At 43.8% G+C, this 17,121-nt stretch overlaps 1 protein-coding gene and 2 non-coding genes across 3 annotated transcripts; all 3 read right to left on the reverse strand.

The window, feature by feature from the left end:
• Positions 1-5,583: 5,583 nt before the first annotated feature.
• LOC133076720 (small nucleolar RNA SNORA31) lies at positions 5,584-5,714 on the reverse strand. The gene has a single exon (XR_009697606.1). It is a non-coding gene; the product is annotated as a small nucleolar RNA SNORA31 (small nucleolar RNA).
• A 799-nt stretch (positions 5,715-6,513) lies between these two features.
• Positions 6,514-10,300, reverse strand: TPT1 (tumor protein, translationally-controlled 1). The gene is made up of 6 exons (XM_061170952.1): positions 10,135-10,300; positions 9,795-9,868; positions 9,074-9,264; positions 8,567-8,672; positions 7,655-7,771; positions 6,514-6,729 (listed from the first exon to the last, which is right to left on the reverse strand). The coding sequence occupies exons 1-6, from the start codon at positions 10,160-10,162 to the stop codon at positions 6,727-6,729; spliced, it is 519 nt and encodes a 172-aa protein (XP_061026935.1). The 5' UTR covers positions 10,163-10,300; the 3' UTR covers positions 6,514-6,726.
• On the reverse strand, positions 6,797-6,924 carry LOC133076717 (small nucleolar RNA SNORA31). Its single transcript, XR_009697604.1, has one exon. It is a non-coding gene; the product is annotated as a small nucleolar RNA SNORA31 (small nucleolar RNA).
• Positions 10,301-17,121: the final 6,821 nt, after the last annotated feature.

Genomic DNA, 17,121 nt, shown 5'->3' on the forward strand with positions numbered 1-17,121 from the left:
GCCAAATTTCTACCAGCTGCTCAGGGAATGGAAGGTTATGAATTTGGTGGAATAATTTGATAACCCTGCACTGTAGACGAGGCCACAGCAAGCTGCGTTTGATAATGAACTAGGGTTTCCTGCTGTCTCTACACATGAAGAAAATGGCCAAGTACACGACTGGATTTCTAGTGTCATACTAAATGTTAGAAACTCAGTAGTGAATGACGTCTAGTAGCTCTATGAGGCTATTTAAAATACTGTAATCTTTATCATTTTTTTAAATTAATTTTTACTGGAGTATAGTTGATTTACAATGTTGTGTTTGTTTCTCCTGTATGGCAAAGTGAATCAGTTATCCATATACATATATCCACTCTTTTTTAGATTCTCTTCCCATATAGGTCATTACAGAGTATTAAGCAGAGTTCCCTGTGCTATACAGTAGGTCCTTACTAGTTATCTATTTTGTATGGTGTATATATGTCAACCCCAATCTCTCAATTTATCCCTCCCCCCGACTTTCCCCCTTGGTAACCATAAGTTTGCTTTCTATATCTGTGACTCTATTTCTGTTTTGTAAATAAGTTCGTTTGTACCATTTTTTTTAGATTCCATATATAAGCGATATCATACATTTGTCTTTCTCTGACTTATTTTACTCAGTATGACAATCTCTAGGTCCATCCACGTCACTGCAAATGGCATTATTGTGTTCTTTTTTATGGCTGAGTAATATTCCATTGTATATATATAAATTTATTTTATTTATGTTTGGCTGCATTGGGTCTTGATTGCTGCACACAGGCTTTCTCTATTTGCAGCGAGCGTGGGCTACTCTTCGTTGTGGTGTGCGGGCTTCTCATTGTGGTGGCTTCTCTTGTTGCAGAGCACAGGCTCTAGGTGTGCAGGCTTCAGTAGTTGTGGCGTGCAGGCTCAGTAGTTGTGGCTCACGGGCTCTAGAGCACAGGCTCAGTAGTTGTGGCGCACGGGCTTAGTTGCTCCGTGGCATGTGGGATCTTCCTGGACCAGGGATTGAACCCGTGTCCCCTGCGTTGGCAGGCGGATTCTTTACCACTGCGCCACCAGGGAAGTCCTTCATTGTATATATTTACCACATCTTCTTTATCCATTCATCCGTTGATGGACTTTTAGGTTGCTTCCACGTCTTGGCTATCGTATTGTGCTGCAATGAACATTGGGGTGCATGTGTCTTTTTGAATTATGGTTTTCTCTGGATATATGCCCAGGAGTGGGATTGCTGGATCATATGGTAGCCCTATTTTTAGTTTTTTTTTTTTTTTTTTTTTTTTTTATGGCTGTGCTGGGTCTTCGTTTCTGTGCAAGGGCTTTCTCTAGTTGCGGCAAGTGGGGGCCACTCTTCATCGCAGTGCGCGGGCCTCTCACTATCACGGCCTCTCTTGTTGCGGAGCACAGGCTTCAGACACGCAGGCTCAGTAATTGTGGCTCACGGGCCTAGTTGCTCTGCGGCATGTGGGATCTTCCCAGACCAGGGCTCGAACCCGTGTCCCCTGGATTGGCAGGCAGATTCTCAACCACTGCGCCACCAGGGAAGCCCAATACTGTTATCTTTTGACTGGCAATTGTGGTCTGTGTCCTCCCCCAGAGAACCCCTCAAGTGAGTCACCTAGTGTTTGAATTCTCACTTCTCCTAAATGGTGACTCACACATGCAAAAGCACTGCATATGGTCTTCCCCCCGTCCCCCAGTCTCCTGCTCCCCACTCTACCTCAAAACTCAGAAAAGAGCACCGTGCATTTATAAACGAAAGCAGATGTCAAGTGTATCCTGGAGTGGGAGGCGGGAGGTCAGTCATTGAGGGAATCATTGAGCAAGCAATTACTTTGGAAAGAATCCCCACCCAGGCTCATAGTTGGCAATTTTCTCACTGAATTGTGTGGACTCCTGCAAAAACCACATCCACTTGAGGCTCTCAGGGCTCAGCGTAAGGAGAAATCTTACATGTACGAAACCACGTATAGTAGCACAAATCCACAATGGACAAGCTCTCAAACAAACTAGAACGTGCTGGTAGTTGAAAACATGCCCGCACAGTAGTGGAAATCGGCTTTGGACAGCCAACAAGCATGCAGTCCAACGTACCACCGCTGAACTAAGGGATGGACTTGGAGGACTTCAGTGGGATAAATATAAACTACCAGCATTATTATCATTTTTAACTTTATCTGCAAACTCTAAGTTTAAAGAACCTATCCTATTTGAGATGGCTGTCATAACAGCTGACTTTAGAGGGACTTCCCTGGTGGTCCAGACTCCGTGCTTCCAATGCAGGGGGTGCGGGCTCGATTCCTGGTGGGGGAACTAAGATCCCACTTGCTGAGTGGTGCAAAGTATCTCTCCAGGTAGATAGTGTCAGAACTGAGCTGAATGGTAGGACACCCAGGTGGTGTTGCAGAACTGCTTGGTGAGGGGAAAAACATACACACATTTGGTGACCAGAAGTGGAGTACTGAGTGTAAAGGAGACACACAGGAGTGCTTTTCCTTTAGATTTTTTTTTTTTTTTTTGGCCATGCTGCGCGTCCTGTGGGATCTGAGTTCCTAGACCAGGGATCGAACCCGCGCCCACTGCAGTGGGAGCGTGGAGTCTTAACCACTGGACTGCCGGGGTAAGTCCCTCCTTTAAGATTTTTAAATTCACAGCCAAAAGAAAAAAAAAAAAATTAATTCAATGAAAGGTGTAGAGAGCATCCTTTACTTGTGTATGTTATTTCAGTCAAGGACTTTTCCTTTGGAATAACGCAGTATTAAATGTTAACAAAAGAACCAAATATCCAAAGAAGTAGCTCACATTTTTATGCAGTATCAAAAGAAAACTTTTTCAATGAAGTGATTTTTAAGTATGGTCCACAGCCCCAGAGGACCATAATCTACCCAAAAACCAGCAAGTTGGGCCCTCAGTTCTTATGGACAAAGTCTCTGGAAACACCAATTGCTGTAAAATGAGCTTTTGCAGGAATGTTTGTGGCCCATGAGGGGGTCGTTAGCCAGACTTTTACCATAGAATTAAGAGTTGTATAGTATGACCTACTAAGTGCAAGTCACCAGTCACTAAGATGTGGTCTCTATTAGTTCAAGTCCCCCGGCTTAAATTCCATTTTACTGAGAGTATCCTGGCTGCTAGCCCAGGTCACAGCCCCAAGCACATGCACACACAGATGCTCAGAACTTTACAAGGAGGCTTTGTTGTCAGGACTTTTTCAAGTCGGTTGAGGTTTCTGCTGTTCTTCTTGCAACTTTACCAGTATAGTTTGTAGAGTTATTGGATAAACCCTGCAGTTCAGATGGAATTTACTGTCCATGCACTATTTACTAGTGATCTGATTAGATTTTAAGAAAAATGTGTAATGGTTCAAATGAGTCATTTACACAACTATTGCTTAAGCAGATGCACATGTAATAAAAACACGTACTTCTTGCATCATGACATTTCATGGGCAATATGCTGCCTGTGAGTTTGCTGTTCTCTTGAGCCGATCTTAATCAGGCTTTCTTCCCTGCAACTCAAACCAAACACCTGTCAAGTCTACCATTCTCAGTGCTCATCTTACTTGACCCGTTTACAGCAGGTAACCCTGTGGACTTGCTTGCTCCTTCCTAAAATGCTGTCCACTTGACCTCCAGGCCTCTCCCTTGGTTTTCCTACCTCAGGGGCAGATCCCTCTTAATTACTCTGTGGGTTCATCGCGCTGACCAATCTATGTTGGAGGGCTGAGTCCATCCTGCCTAGGTGACCTCACTGTTCTAGCTTCAGATGTCATGCATTATCCTCCCAGCAGATATTCTTCACTTTACACCACTTCGCTTTTACAAAAGACCTAGCTACACTAGTACTTGATCCCGCTAATCAAAAGAAATCCGAAGAGAATTTTCCCTTTTACGAAAAAGAGCGAAAATTGAAAACGGCATTCAGCATTTCTTTTGCAGTGAGGCCTCAGAGGCAGCGTGCACCCCGAGCAGCTTCCCCAGAACTACACCCAGCATCTGTATCAAGCTACCATAGCTCTGAGCTGTGTCTGTGAGCATCTGTGCTTAGCTCAGCTTCTTTTGTGTATCCATTAGCAAGATGTGTCCTAAGGTAATTGCTTCTTTGCTTTATACCATTTCAGCTTAAGAAAGGTTTCATAGGAAGGTTCTTTCAGATGCTGGGGAAACCTGTCTCTCTTAAATTCTCTAATTCTCCTCCTGACTGCTTACCTACTTCACTTCAGTCAAGAGTCAGCATCTCAATTTAGCCTATCCAAAACTGAACTCTTGATTTCCTATCCTCAGTCTTCCCCGTCTCAGTGTTAACTCCTTCCTTCCAGATGCTCAGGACAAAACACTTGGCATCACCCTTAAATCCATTCTTTCACCTCATTCAACACATCAGCAAGTCCTGTTCTCTAATTTCCCACCACCTCAAGTATCACCCTAGACTAAGCCACTATCATCTCTCACCTAAAAATACTATATATCATTGTTCTCTTTGCTTTTACACTGTTACCCAACAGCCAAAATGACCTTTTAGGTCAGATCATGTCACCCTTCTGTTCAAAAGCCCTCTGGTGGCTTCCCTGCCTGATCTGGTTTCCTCTTTTCCTGTGTACTTACCTCAGCTCTTCCTCTTGCCATCTTGGGTCCAGCATACTGGCCACCTTTTCCCCTCAACATGTCAACCACACTACTTCAGACACTACATTTGCTCTTTTGCCTGTAATGCTCTGCCCCCAGATATCCACATAACCTCCTTCCTTGCTTTCAGCTTCCTATTCAAGTTATCACATTACAAAAGCCTTCCTAGACAATACTGTAAGAGTCCTTTCTCCATCTACTGTTTTACATACATGTAGCCCAGAGCTTCAAGTCCACTAGGAACGTACCTGTTTCAAACTAGGGAGCAGTGATACAAACACATGCCTTCTGATATGCACAGAAAGTACTCACCACCTGTTATTCTTGCACAAAATATCTTAACCCGGCTCTAACTGGGAGTTAACTAGAAAAAGATCCAAAATAAGCATTCTTATAGGCAACTACCTGAACTTGCTTCCTATATAAAGCCTCTGCATTGCTATTCCTGCTCTTCCAGTCTTTTCCACGTGAGCTCACTAAATCAGGTTGCAGCTTACCTTACCTCAAGACTTCTCCCACTACCAGATTATCCTCACCTTCACAGCACTGACCACTGCCTGAAAATTCTCTTCCGATAGTATGTTTCAGAGGCAGGCAAGTGGCCTCCTAGATCACTGGTGCTCAAAACCACCCTCAGCATGACTGCAGTTTCCAGTATTTGGGTATGCTTTCACCAGTCACCAGGGGGCACTACCAACCTGATTAGCATTTGTCTTAGGCTCTGAACCACACTACGGGTCTCTTGAAGTCACTGGCTGCACCCTGGGTTCACATAAAAGAATCACTGGCTTGCCTTTAGACTTAATCCTTATGCTTTTAAAAGTGAAATCAGAAGGCAAGGGTGTAGGAGAATCATTTTCCAGTACTTTTCTTGTAAACTCTTATGAATTCTTCTCTGGAATCATGGAGGCTTTCACTGTTCACAGTTATTTGTGAACTGCGATTTTTTCCCTGTATTCCCCCACTCAATCTGGACTGCCACCATCAGACAGACAGGAAGCGCAAGGACACTTTTTTCTTGCATCTGTGCTGGAAACCTTAGCAGACAGGAACTGCTCCAGGCATGTCAAATAGATGCATTTTCATATCCTTCTTCTGATACCCACAGCCTTTTCAGATACAATTTGACTAGCCCCTGCCTTTCCTCTGCCCACCAACTATCCCACCCTCCATCTGTAATTTCATCTTTAAAACGGGCCAGCAAACCTTTCCTGTAAAGGGCCACAATGGTTATTTTAGGGCTTGCAGGCCCTTAGATCTGTCACTAATCTCTGCTCTTGCAGTGTCAGAGCCAGTCAATACATACACAGATGGGCATGGCAGTGTTCCAATAAAATTAGACACAAACTTAGATTTTGTATTTTTTCACATCCCATAAGCTATTTTGAACCACTTAAAAATGTAAGCACCACCTTAGTCACACAAAAACAGGTGGTAGGACAAGCCAGTTTGCCAACCCTGTTCCAAGAAGTTTGACACAAGTATTCCAGGAGACGTCTAGATTTCTCTAGAACTTGGCTCTACTTGCTTTGTAAATAAGCTGAGACAATACTTTGCTTCCAACTGTGTTAAGTCTCGTTTTATTCTTTTGGTAATTTCTTCCAGAGTTAACTACTTCCATTTGTAGGTGATGAAATGTATAAGACATCCACTTCAAATGCTGGCACTGCTATGAGCATGGTCTTTCCCTTTATTTCAACCAATTACTGTTGATTCTTGTTTATATTCCAAGTCCCGGAAGTGGTTTTCATTGCAGAAGTTATCTGAAGATGGTCTTATGCTTTCTAGTAGTGGTCTACAACCAGGCTCTAGCTTCTCCAGGAAGGCTACACAGAATGGATTTAGATATTACATATTAAACTAAGAGGCATTCTCTCAATTGAGTTTAAATGCATTTTATTTTTAGACAACCTACATGACATGTTTTTTTTTTTTCCTCAAATCAATGCCTCCACTCCAAACAAATCAACATCAAAACGAAGAGCTCAAGATGCCATCAGTCCCATTTGTCTAAGTCCTGGTGTTGTGTGGATGAACAGCAGCAGCCAGCCAGTTATGACGAGCAGGTGATAGATCCAAACAGCCAAATTTGTTACTGTGAAAACAAGGAAGACCCCATCAACACCTTTCCAATATGAAAATATTTAACACTTCTAGGCTGCAAATGTATTCCCCTATTCAATCTGGGCTGCCACAAAGACAGACAGAAAGCGCAGGGATTTTTCTTTTGCATCCTAGTGCAAACCAAAAGAACAACCGCAGACTGTTCAAGGTCTATCAGTGGATGCAGAAATGTCTCATTCCGAGAAAGTTCCACTCACTTCGTTCTAACAAAAGCCTCACACATTCTTTGAATCCGTTTAGACATTTTTGTTCATTGCTGCCCCAATCCTGTTTAGTGTAGCCTTAAATTTATCTTACTCCTAACTTACATAGAAGCCCCTGAAAGCTAGGATAATGAATGCCTTCATTTCTGTATCGCCTCTAGCAATTCCTTGCATAGCAGACATTCATTTAATTTTAGTAAAGCAATTGGCATATCGGATCAGCAGCCAACTCTAAACTGTATTTACTAAAAGCTAGTAACATCAAGGCTTTCACGACCAGCTGCCAATTATCAGTAAATAAGGGTGAACGGTTTCTTTACAAAAAGGTTTTAATACTCATGTATATGTGCAGCAAAATAGAAAGAGAAAGACAGTCTGATTTCAACAAGCCATTTCTATGGGAAAGATCAACATAGGGTGTTATCTCTGATCTCTAGAGCTCAGTATTTAAGCTATGCTTTGTAATGTCACCTGTAAGTTTTCTGCAGATAAAGACTCTAAGCCTTTCTGTACCATAAAAATCTTTTACATGTGAAACACCCTCTTTAGGCCCCTAAGAGAAATAAGACCTAGAGCCTCAGTTTAAAAGACTATTGTAGGATCCATTCTAACTATCCTAGTGGCAAACAAAACAAGATTATGCCTAGAATATCTCCATTTTTACATTAATGATTCAACCCACTTTATACTTACACATTTTTCCATTTCTAGACCATCCTTAAAGAAAATCATATATGGGGTCACACCATCCTCGCGGTAGTCCAGCAGAGCAACCATGCCATCTGGATTCATGTTTTCACCAATAAAGAACTTAGGAAGCAAACAAATACTCAGGATTAGATTACGCACGGATGTGTTGTATCAAAACAATAAATCAAAGGATGATTCAGAACACCACTATTTAAATCAAGGGATTTCAGCAACTAAAGGCTCTGATGCCTAGGAGAAAAAATGCTCACTAATTAAACTTCAGTTCACTCAAAGTACTAATAATAACCAAATAAAAGTACAGAGCAATCCAGGGACACTAGGCTTTCAGGAAACTTACTCAGCCCCACACATCCATTTCCAAACCCTACAAACAAGGCTTTTTACATAGTCAAGCACAGGGAACATAAAGCTGGCGATGAGAGCATATGAGAAGTTATCTTATGGCCAGAGGATGTATGAAAACCGGAAAATTAAAGAGCCAGGTTGTGTTCGTTTTTTTTCTTAGGGGTAAACGAAAGTCACTGAAGTTTCTCAACAGGACAAGCTCAGATCTGAAAAAACTTCAGTGGCAACAAGACACACTGGAATTGGAAAGAGAAAACTGGAAGACCACTTGGGAGTTAACAAGCAATTCAAGAGAAAGAACTGGGAAATGTTATCTGAGTACAGATAAGATTCTGGAACCAGAAGACAAGATCTGGAAACATGCTTGGGAGCAGAGAAAGCTACTTCCTACAGCCTAGACTACTGGAGTTGAATCTATGAAGTATTTAAACTGTTCAAAAGACCGAGAAAATAACCACAGCTTAATTACATCAGAGATTCATCAAGCAACTCATTTTTTGCTCAGTTAAAATTGTACAATCCTTCGGTCCAAATATTTAAGTTATTTACCTGATAGTTTTTGAAATTAGCAAGGATATGCTTGATTTGTTCTGCAGCCCCTGTCATAAAAGGTTTTACTCTTTCTGGTCTCTGTTCTTCAAGCTTCCCTTTGATTCTAAAACAACATTTTATTGATAGGTTATTCAGTTCTGAGCAAAGTATATTTTCATTAAGTAAAAATTACAAACTGAAACCAGCTGTCACTGAGCAAAATAACGTGGCGCACGCAATCAAGAAATTACTAGTTCACAGGAGGGATGTTTTAATCAACAAGACTGTTTCTAACTTGGAACTTCATGTCAGCTTACCTCCACAGTACTATTCTCAAAAGGTAAAACCAAACCACATGCTCCAGTATGCTCACATTATTTTACTTATAGAAAAACAACCACCCTTCTGCGCTCATTAATAAAAAGACCTCTGACAAGCACGCCTGCCGCTAAAAATCTCAGTAAGCCAACCCCTAAATCCTATAGGATTTTCAGACCTCGACTGGGGTGTGCCGGTATCACTTACGACTTCATGTAATCTTTGATGTACTTCTTGTAGGCTTCTTTTGTGAAGCTGGTTTCCTGCAAGTGATGGTTCATGACAATATCCACACCAGTGACTACTGTGCTTTCGGTACCTTCGCCCTCAGGGCCTTCAGCGGAGGCATTTCCACCAATGAGCGAGTCATCAATGTTACCCTCTGTCCTACTGACCATCTGCATTAAGAAAAAGTTTAGTTGCTAACACATCCTCGACTTTACCATAAACGCATCCAAAAAATCTATGCTGGCACCTCATGTACCCGTCATCCTTCCACCAAACATTTAGTTCTTGTCGAATACCATGAACACATTATGGGGGAAAAATATTCTAAAATCGATTTCCTGAAACACCTCAGCTCAACAATTCTTTGTTGACCGGAACGAAAAGGGGGTCATTTACAACCCAGTGGAAGTTTTGCGTGGGCTGTCGGGTTGAAGAGCAAGTAGAGATAGGGCAAACGTTGAAGGACTTGCGGCTCCCAAACCGGAGACAACCTGTCCGGGACCGCCTGGGAGGAGGATGGGCGCCGAAGCGGCGAACCTATTTCCAGGATCAGCTCCGCCTCCACTTTTCTAGAAAAACCCGAGCCCGGAAAGAGCGTCTCCTCCGCCAGGAGGCAACGGCGAGGATTGCACAACCCCGGGCGGGGGAGCGGCGGAAACCCGACCCTACCCGGCCCCGCGCCGCGACCCGGCCGACTCACCTTCCCCTCCACCTCCAGACACAGCCCGTCCGCGACCTCCCGGATCTTGTAGATGTCGGAGAACATCTCATCATCTGTTCGGGGACATATACCCGCCGGTCACGGTACGCCCGAGGCCCGAGCGGGCGCCATTTCCCGCGCCGGCCGGCCGCACGCGGCCCCCGCCCCTCCCCGGGCGCTCGAAACCCCGACGCGCGCCCCAAGCACCGACCCTCCTCGCTCCCAGGAAGGCGCCGGCGTCCCCCAGGCCCACGACACGGCGACGGCGGCCGCCTCCCCGCCCCCACCCACACCCCCGTCCCCTGTGCGCGGCGTTAGGGGCAGTGCAGTCCCGACTCACGGCTGATGAGGTCCCGGTAGATGATCATGATGGCGACTGGAGGGAGACAACGGTTGCACTAGCTTAGGAGCACGGAGCTCAGAGCGAGCGCGGTGCTGCCGGAGCGGCGCTCGGGGGGAGGGGGGAGCGGGCGGAAAAGGCCGACTCTGCCGCTCCCCAACCTCATATAGAGAGCACGTCCCCCTACGTCATCTCCCGCTGCGCCTCCGGAAGCGCCGCAAGCGGTGACGTGGCACGCAGAGCCGCGCGGTGGGCAGGGCCACTGCGCGGGCCGAGGGGAGGACAGGCGAGCATCCGGGGACTTGGCTCCGGGATACAGTGCCGCGCGTTCCGCTGGGATCGCGGGGCGGCCGAGGGAGAGGAGGCGGGGAGGCCGAGGGGAGGAGAGAGGCGGCGGGGAGGGGAGGGGACGGGAGAGGAGGGGGCAGAGGGAAAATGCCTGAGAGCTTGGAGAGGGGGGGATGGAGGGGGAGGAGCGCGCGACGGAGGGAGGAGGAAGGGGCTCCCGGGCCCAGAGTGGTGGAAGCGGCGCCTGGGGCCCTGCCCCTCCCGACACTTCAGGGTGGCCCTAGAAGGTGCTGGGCCTGGGTGAGGCTTAGATGAAGTCTCTTCAAGTTTCCGCCCCAGGCTTCGCCCAGCGCAAGCTCCCAGCCTTTCTGGGAGCAAAAGTGACAGCTGTTGTAAAGAACTTTGCATTTACGGAAGGTGCCTTCGAGGTCTTGGGAGACCGCGAGGCTGTCCACGAGGACGCGGTCAGGGGACTGGGCTTACGATAAGCCTCTGTGATCTCCGAGGGCCTCGGAGAACTTCTCAGCGTTTGCCCCCAGGGCTGCCCCACCTCGAGTTTTCTGACGCCTTTGTGGGGCAGAGCCGAGTCCGAGTTGTGGGATCCAGGTCGTCCCGCCTGCCCCCTGGGAATAATCGTGGGGGGCGTAGAGTCTGTGGGAAGGGACTTGAAGAGGAAGGAAGGTGTCAAGGGAGTTTGCACAGGTTTCCTATCTCTCAGTTTGGTCCCGTATTTGGAAGTTTGCGGTTCCTAAGACAGCTATAAAATCTTCATGTTTCTGTTTTGCACTTGGTTTAGAATTAGGTCCTTTGTTTGAAAAAAGGGTATGTTGTCACTTTAAGGTGAAGTCGAAATTATAACCCAGGCGCTAGAGGGTTAAATATAAAAGGAAAGAGCTTCCCACCGGCCGAAATTTTATTCGGACTTCAGACCCAATTACTCGGTTTAAAAAAAAAGAAAAAAAAAAAAAGCCTGGTTTAGTCACGTCTTTGGTTTAAAGGCAAAGATATATGCCAGTATGAAACCGGAGAGCTTGTTCCGTTCCACAACTGTATTTGTGCTCTGCTGTGTCCCTAGCACTGGGTTTTGCACAGAGGTCCCAATTGTGAACAAGTTAAATCCAGTCCTACCCGCATAGAAAATTTCATTCTAGTAAATCAAAAACAGGCAATTACAACACATTAACAGTTTCCCCCAGATCCAACAATAAAGCATCCCACACAATAAGAGAGAGCAACCCTTGTGAAAGAGCAGGGCACAAGACAGTGAATTGAGATTGATGGAGAAGTCAAAATGAAAAAGAGCCGGGAAACGGGATCCTCCCTGGAAGATGGGGTGTGGGGCTGTACTGGACACCCCAGGAGTCACCGGATGACTGAAAGGAAGCTAAAGATGGGATGAAGGGGATCTGAAAACAAATGGACGTCTTCTGAGAGATGGTCGACTAAGGATCGCTTAAACCTCTTATTTCTGGGTTGTGTGAATGGAACATTATTTTCCCAGGCATATCACAATTCAATTATGTTCCTCAACTTTAACATTTTCAAATTATTCAGAAATCTTCCCATCACCCGTGCAGTACCATCAAACATTATTCCCTCGACTCCTCTCCAGTTTTATGTTCAGTTAAAAACTTTTTTTTTCAAGTTTTATAAGATAGCCACAGTGAAAAAGAGTACTGAAGTTAGAATCAAAGCACCCTAGGTTGAAATCTTGGCTTTATCTGGTCCTAGTCCTGTGACCTTGGGAAAGTCAGCCTCCCTAAGCCTAAGTATAAAATGGAATTTTTGTGAGTTAAAAGGGTTTTGGGGAGTTAAATAAGATAACGAAAAAATTCCTAGCATCTTCAATAGGTTATCAGTAAATATTAGTTGAATTTGGGTGCATAATTCTCCCCAAATTTTAATAGTTTTCAAAATCTTCCTGAAACTATTCCATTAACCCTCTGTTATTTGGAAGTATTTGCAGGATTTAGTTGATAGATACTGTACTAAAGACATTCTTCTATTTAATCACAACACTCATAGTGGATCCCTGAAAGAATTCAACTTGTGTCCTTAAAAGATTTCTGTCTCAGGTTCATATTTGATAGCTCACGATAATTCTGTGACTAGACATCCTAAAAATAAAATCTTAGGAAAATCTGATTTAAATTTCAGGGTATTTCGTAAACTCCATCTTGTGGTCTAGAAAATCTGTGCTGTACCTTGAAAATATCTAATTAGAACACCAGTGATACCAATAGTTGAGGGAAAAATAGTCACTGCTTGCAAGCCACTGACAAAATTGCAAGGATTTGGCTTTTATCCAGGCTGATTGGCTTTTACTTAGGAATCATTTGAATATTTTTATTACATTTCTTTCCTTACAGTCAGTGATTTCTAACAAAATCTAAGATTGTCCTAGGTTTTACGGCTGAATATGACTTGGTATCTCTTACAATTAAAGAGATTTCAAAGACAATGTCTTCTGGTCTCTTCACACACAAGCCCTCACATGAGAAAAGCAGCTCAGGAGGGCTCACCATTTTATCAGTTAGGGATTGACTACATGGCTTAAACACATAAGAGTTTATTCTCCCTTATAAAAAGAAATTCAAGGGTGTCGACTGAAAAAAAATGCACCACCTAATAGTTGAGAATTAGGTTTTATTTGGCGAACAAAACTGAGGACTTAAGACTGGGACACAGCCTCTCAGACAGCTCTGAGGGACTGCTCCGAAGACGTAGGGGAGGATCCAGGATATAAGGAGTTTTTGCAACAAAGACCCGGGTAGATTTCTGTTAATTAAAGAAGCCATGGATCTCAAGTTAAGGAATATAGCGCTTTTCTATGTATGGGAAGATGCAAGAGTCTGGGCTCACTGAAATCATTCCTTTGATATGCTCCTCAGCCCTCTGGGGCCAGTATCCTCAGTATCCTCTGCTTTCTCATCCTGAGTCTCCTCAGGGTGTATCACTGGGGAGGGGGAGCGGGGGTGAAGGGCTGCAGTGACTGAGGGCTTGGCAGCGGCAGCCCATTTGTCTCCATCCTGAGTTCCCTCCAGGCTCACCGGCCAAGGTGTGTAGTGGCTTGATGGCTGCAACATCCTTTGTTTACTGATATGGCGGGCGGCGTTTTTTCATTGATTGGGGATGCAGTCAGACGGAAGCTATGAAGCCATGGTGGCTTCATGGGCATCGCAGACCCAGGATCTTCCTTTCTTCTCCATCATCCGTGTGATCTGTAATAGATGCTGGAATTCCAGCCATCACATCCATCTTGCAGACAGCCAGAAGAGGGGAAGGACCATAGGGGTGCATTCTCTCTGCGTGTTTCCTTCTAAAGAGCTATTCTAGAAGCCCCACTGAGCAATTACAAGGACGGCAGCAAACTGTAGTCTGCTTGCTCATTGAGATAGGCTCATTACCACCCTAGTAATAAAATCAGGATTTTATTACTAGGGATGAATATAGGCAGCTAGAAGCCCCTGTTGTACCCACAGTGCAAAGGGTCTGGTTCTCAGCCTAGAAGTGTTCACTTTGCTCACTGGGGGTCAGGTTCAAGCTCATAACAGATTGATTTGCCAACCAGAATACTGTTAATTTAGGATGAGAAATTCCTCGCTGGTTATGTGTAGTGTAGAAAGTAGTTATGTTTCAGAAAATGTGGTTTGATCAATAAGGAATTAAGCAGAGGGGGTTGGAATGCAGCATATGGTTGTGACACAAGGTGATTAGGAATGAACCAGCCAAGCTGGACTGTTCTTGGTGTGTGGTCTGAACCCCTTCCTTTGGAGTTGTGTTAATGAATTCTTATTGCTCTTTTTTCCTAGTCTTCATACTCTGCTAACAAATCATTGCTTTAGTCAAGTTACAAGGCAAGGTTCTTTACTTTAGAGTGGAGCTGTCCAAAAGAACTTTATGTGACAAGGAAATGTTCTATATCTGCTCTGTCCAACACCGTAGCCACTAGGCCACAAGTGGCTATGTGCACTTGAACTGTGGCTAGTGTGACTATAGAGCTGAATGTTTATTTCTATTTCACTTTAATTAATTTAAATTTAGGTATCCGTGGCTAGTAACTTTACTGGGCAGCAGAGCTCTGTAATGTAAGCGCTACGAGGTGAGGGATGTCATTTTGTTAACTGCTGAACCCCAGGAACCAGAACAGGGCCTGACTTAATAATTATTGATCAATGAGTGGAAGAGATGACGTTTTCTTCATTTCTCTTAATTAGATTAAGTCTAATTCCAACTCAGTTGATTAATTGGATTTAGCATACTGTATATCCACAACCTGGTATCACAGTGCTTTTCAAACTGAGAATTTAGTGAATAGTGACTAACTTTATTAAAAATGAAACAGGATAAAAAAGAACATAGACTCACATGTGGTAAAGATGAGTATTGTTTCATGAAACTTTTGTCTTAGATTTATATGTGTATATATGCACTGGATCTCAATGTAAGATGTATTTATTCATGTGGCTCTAGGCCCAAGAGGTTTGAAATCATTGATTTAGGCAAATTTTCTCTTCAAATCTATGTCTTGGCAGCATCAAATGTTCACTTTTAGTGGAATGCGCCCCAAGATTCAGTGAACACTTATTTTTGACTCTGTTGCCCTTTTGGACAAGGTTCTTGTGGCCTTATGTTCTGTGAGATTGTTTATGCTCAACAGGAGAATACCAAGGCCAGCTCCTAGCAACATCTAGACCTAGCTCAGAGTACAGCTTCCTAGCCTCTTAAGTGAAACCAAGCAACATAACTAACGTAACTTCCATTGGTGTTTTTGATGAATGTAAAGTGATCACTAGAATCTAAGATGTTTTCAGATGTTTGAATATTTCTTTTAGCTTTGAAAAATAGGATGTTTTTCTGATTATAAAAATAATAATACACATTATAGAGTATTTATAAACCATAGAAGAAGCCACCGATAACTAGTATTGATGTCTTAATATTCTCAGTTTGTAGATTTATAAAAAGGGGGTGTGTGGGATCCTGCTGATGTTAAAGCAACTTCTCCATCATAAGACTTTAGGGCATTGGTCTGTTTTGTTTTAGGCTTGCTCTAAGAGAAGAGTTCTATGAACAAGCCAGTTCAAAGATCTCTTGGTTGGGGGACTTCCCTGGCGGTCCAGTGGTTAAGACTCTGCCCTTCCAATGCAGGGGGCACAGGTTCAATCCCTGGTCAGGGAACTAAGATCCCGCATGCTGTGCAGCGTGGCCAAAATATAAATAAACAAATAAAAGTTAAAATAAAAATTGTCCCACTTCAAAGATCTCTTCTTTGGGACTACTTTTAATTACTTTTAGACTGAATTTTTGAATATCTCTAGTAAAAGGTTATTAGGCTAATCAGTGAGCTGGGTAGGTAACTCCAGCTTTCCCATTCTAAATCTCTCTTAGGTCTATCAGAAAATTGTTCAAGTATTTTTCATTTATTATGAATATTTTCCCATATCAGTAGCTCTTCATCTAAAATGCCATCTAAAATTATTATAAATATTCCAACTGATGAATGTACTATAATTTATTTTTAAATTATACATCCCAAAATTGGGAAACACAGAGATGCACAAAAAATGTTTAAAAATATAGATTCAGGTACCCACCAACCACAATAAATAACTGCTAACATTTTTTCATATTTGCTTAAAGTTTTTTTTTTTTTATAAAAATATTACAGGGCTTCCCTGGTGGCACAGTGGTTAAGAATCCGCCTGCCAATGCAGGGCACATGGGTTCAATCCCTTATCTGGGAAGATCCCACATGCCGCAGAGCAACTAAGCCCGTGCGCCACAACTACTGAGCCCGTGCTCTAGAGCCCACAAGCCACAACTACTGATCCCGCATGCCACAACTACTGAAGCCCTTGTGCCTAGAGCCCGTGCTCCACAACAAGAAAAGCCACCGCAATAAGAAGCCCACGCACCGCAACGAAGAGTAGCCCCCGTTCTCCGCAACTAGAGAAAGCCTGCACGCAGCAACGAAGACCTAACACAGCCAAAAATAAATTAAAAAAAAAATTACAGATAAAGTTGAAGTCTACTTTATCCTCCTCTATCTCCTTCCAGAGGTCCATCCATCCTCCCCACCAATAGCCCCTTCAGGTAACCACATCATCCATATCCACATTCCAGTAAGAAAGGAATAAGCAGACATCGGAGGGTCTACACCTTCCCTTTGGGGCCTGACCCAGCAGTTGCACATATCACTCACTTCTTTTATCTTATTTCCAGAACCTAATCACAGAGCCCTCAGCTCCAAGGGTGGCTAGGAAATATATTCTTTATGCTGGTTGGAAAATGGATAGGGAGTTGGAAGAATGCGCAGTCTCAAACATGGCCATACTGGCACTTCCGTGTCCTGTGGCATACGGGAGGAGAAAGCACAGAATTAAGTCAGAGGAAAATTCAATGGCTATGAAATAGTGGCTGACTTTTCCCTCAGTTTCTCCATCTTGCGTCACAGAATTACCATTGAATGTATAAGTACTTTGTCATCATGAATGAATGAATGAATGAACAAATGAATAAACCAATAGTAGAGTTATTTCCATACTTATTGCTGTCTCCCTTCCAGATCACTAACTTGTTGGCCGGCTTACTCCTCTTTTCATTACATGACCTCTCCTTTCCTGGTGCATTCTGCCCGTCTGCCCATCCCTCCCCATAATAGTCATGGAATTCAGCACATAGTAGGAACCCAATACC

The sequence above is a fragment of the Eubalaena glacialis genome, chromosome 16 (assembly GCF_028564815.1).
Source record: "Eubalaena glacialis isolate mEubGla1 chromosome 16, mEubGla1.1.hap2.+ XY, whole genome shotgun sequence".
NCBI classification, from domain to species: Eukaryota; Metazoa; Chordata; class Mammalia; order Artiodactyla; family Balaenidae; genus Eubalaena; species Eubalaena glacialis.

Excerpts from the sequence above, each read along its gene's own strand:
- TPT1 (XM_061170952.1), bottom strand. The coding sequence starts at position 10,162 with ATGATCATCTACCGGGACCTCATCAGCC. Across the intron at positions 9,265-9,794 it reads GTCTGGAGGTGGAGGGGAAG|ATGGTCAGTAGGACAGAGGG; the intron begins GTGAGTCGGCCG and ends TTCTTAATGCAG. Across the intron at positions 7,772-8,566 it reads CTAATTTCAAAAACTATCAG|TTCTTTATTGGTGAAAACAT; the intron begins GTAAATAACTTA and ends TTGCTTCCTAAG.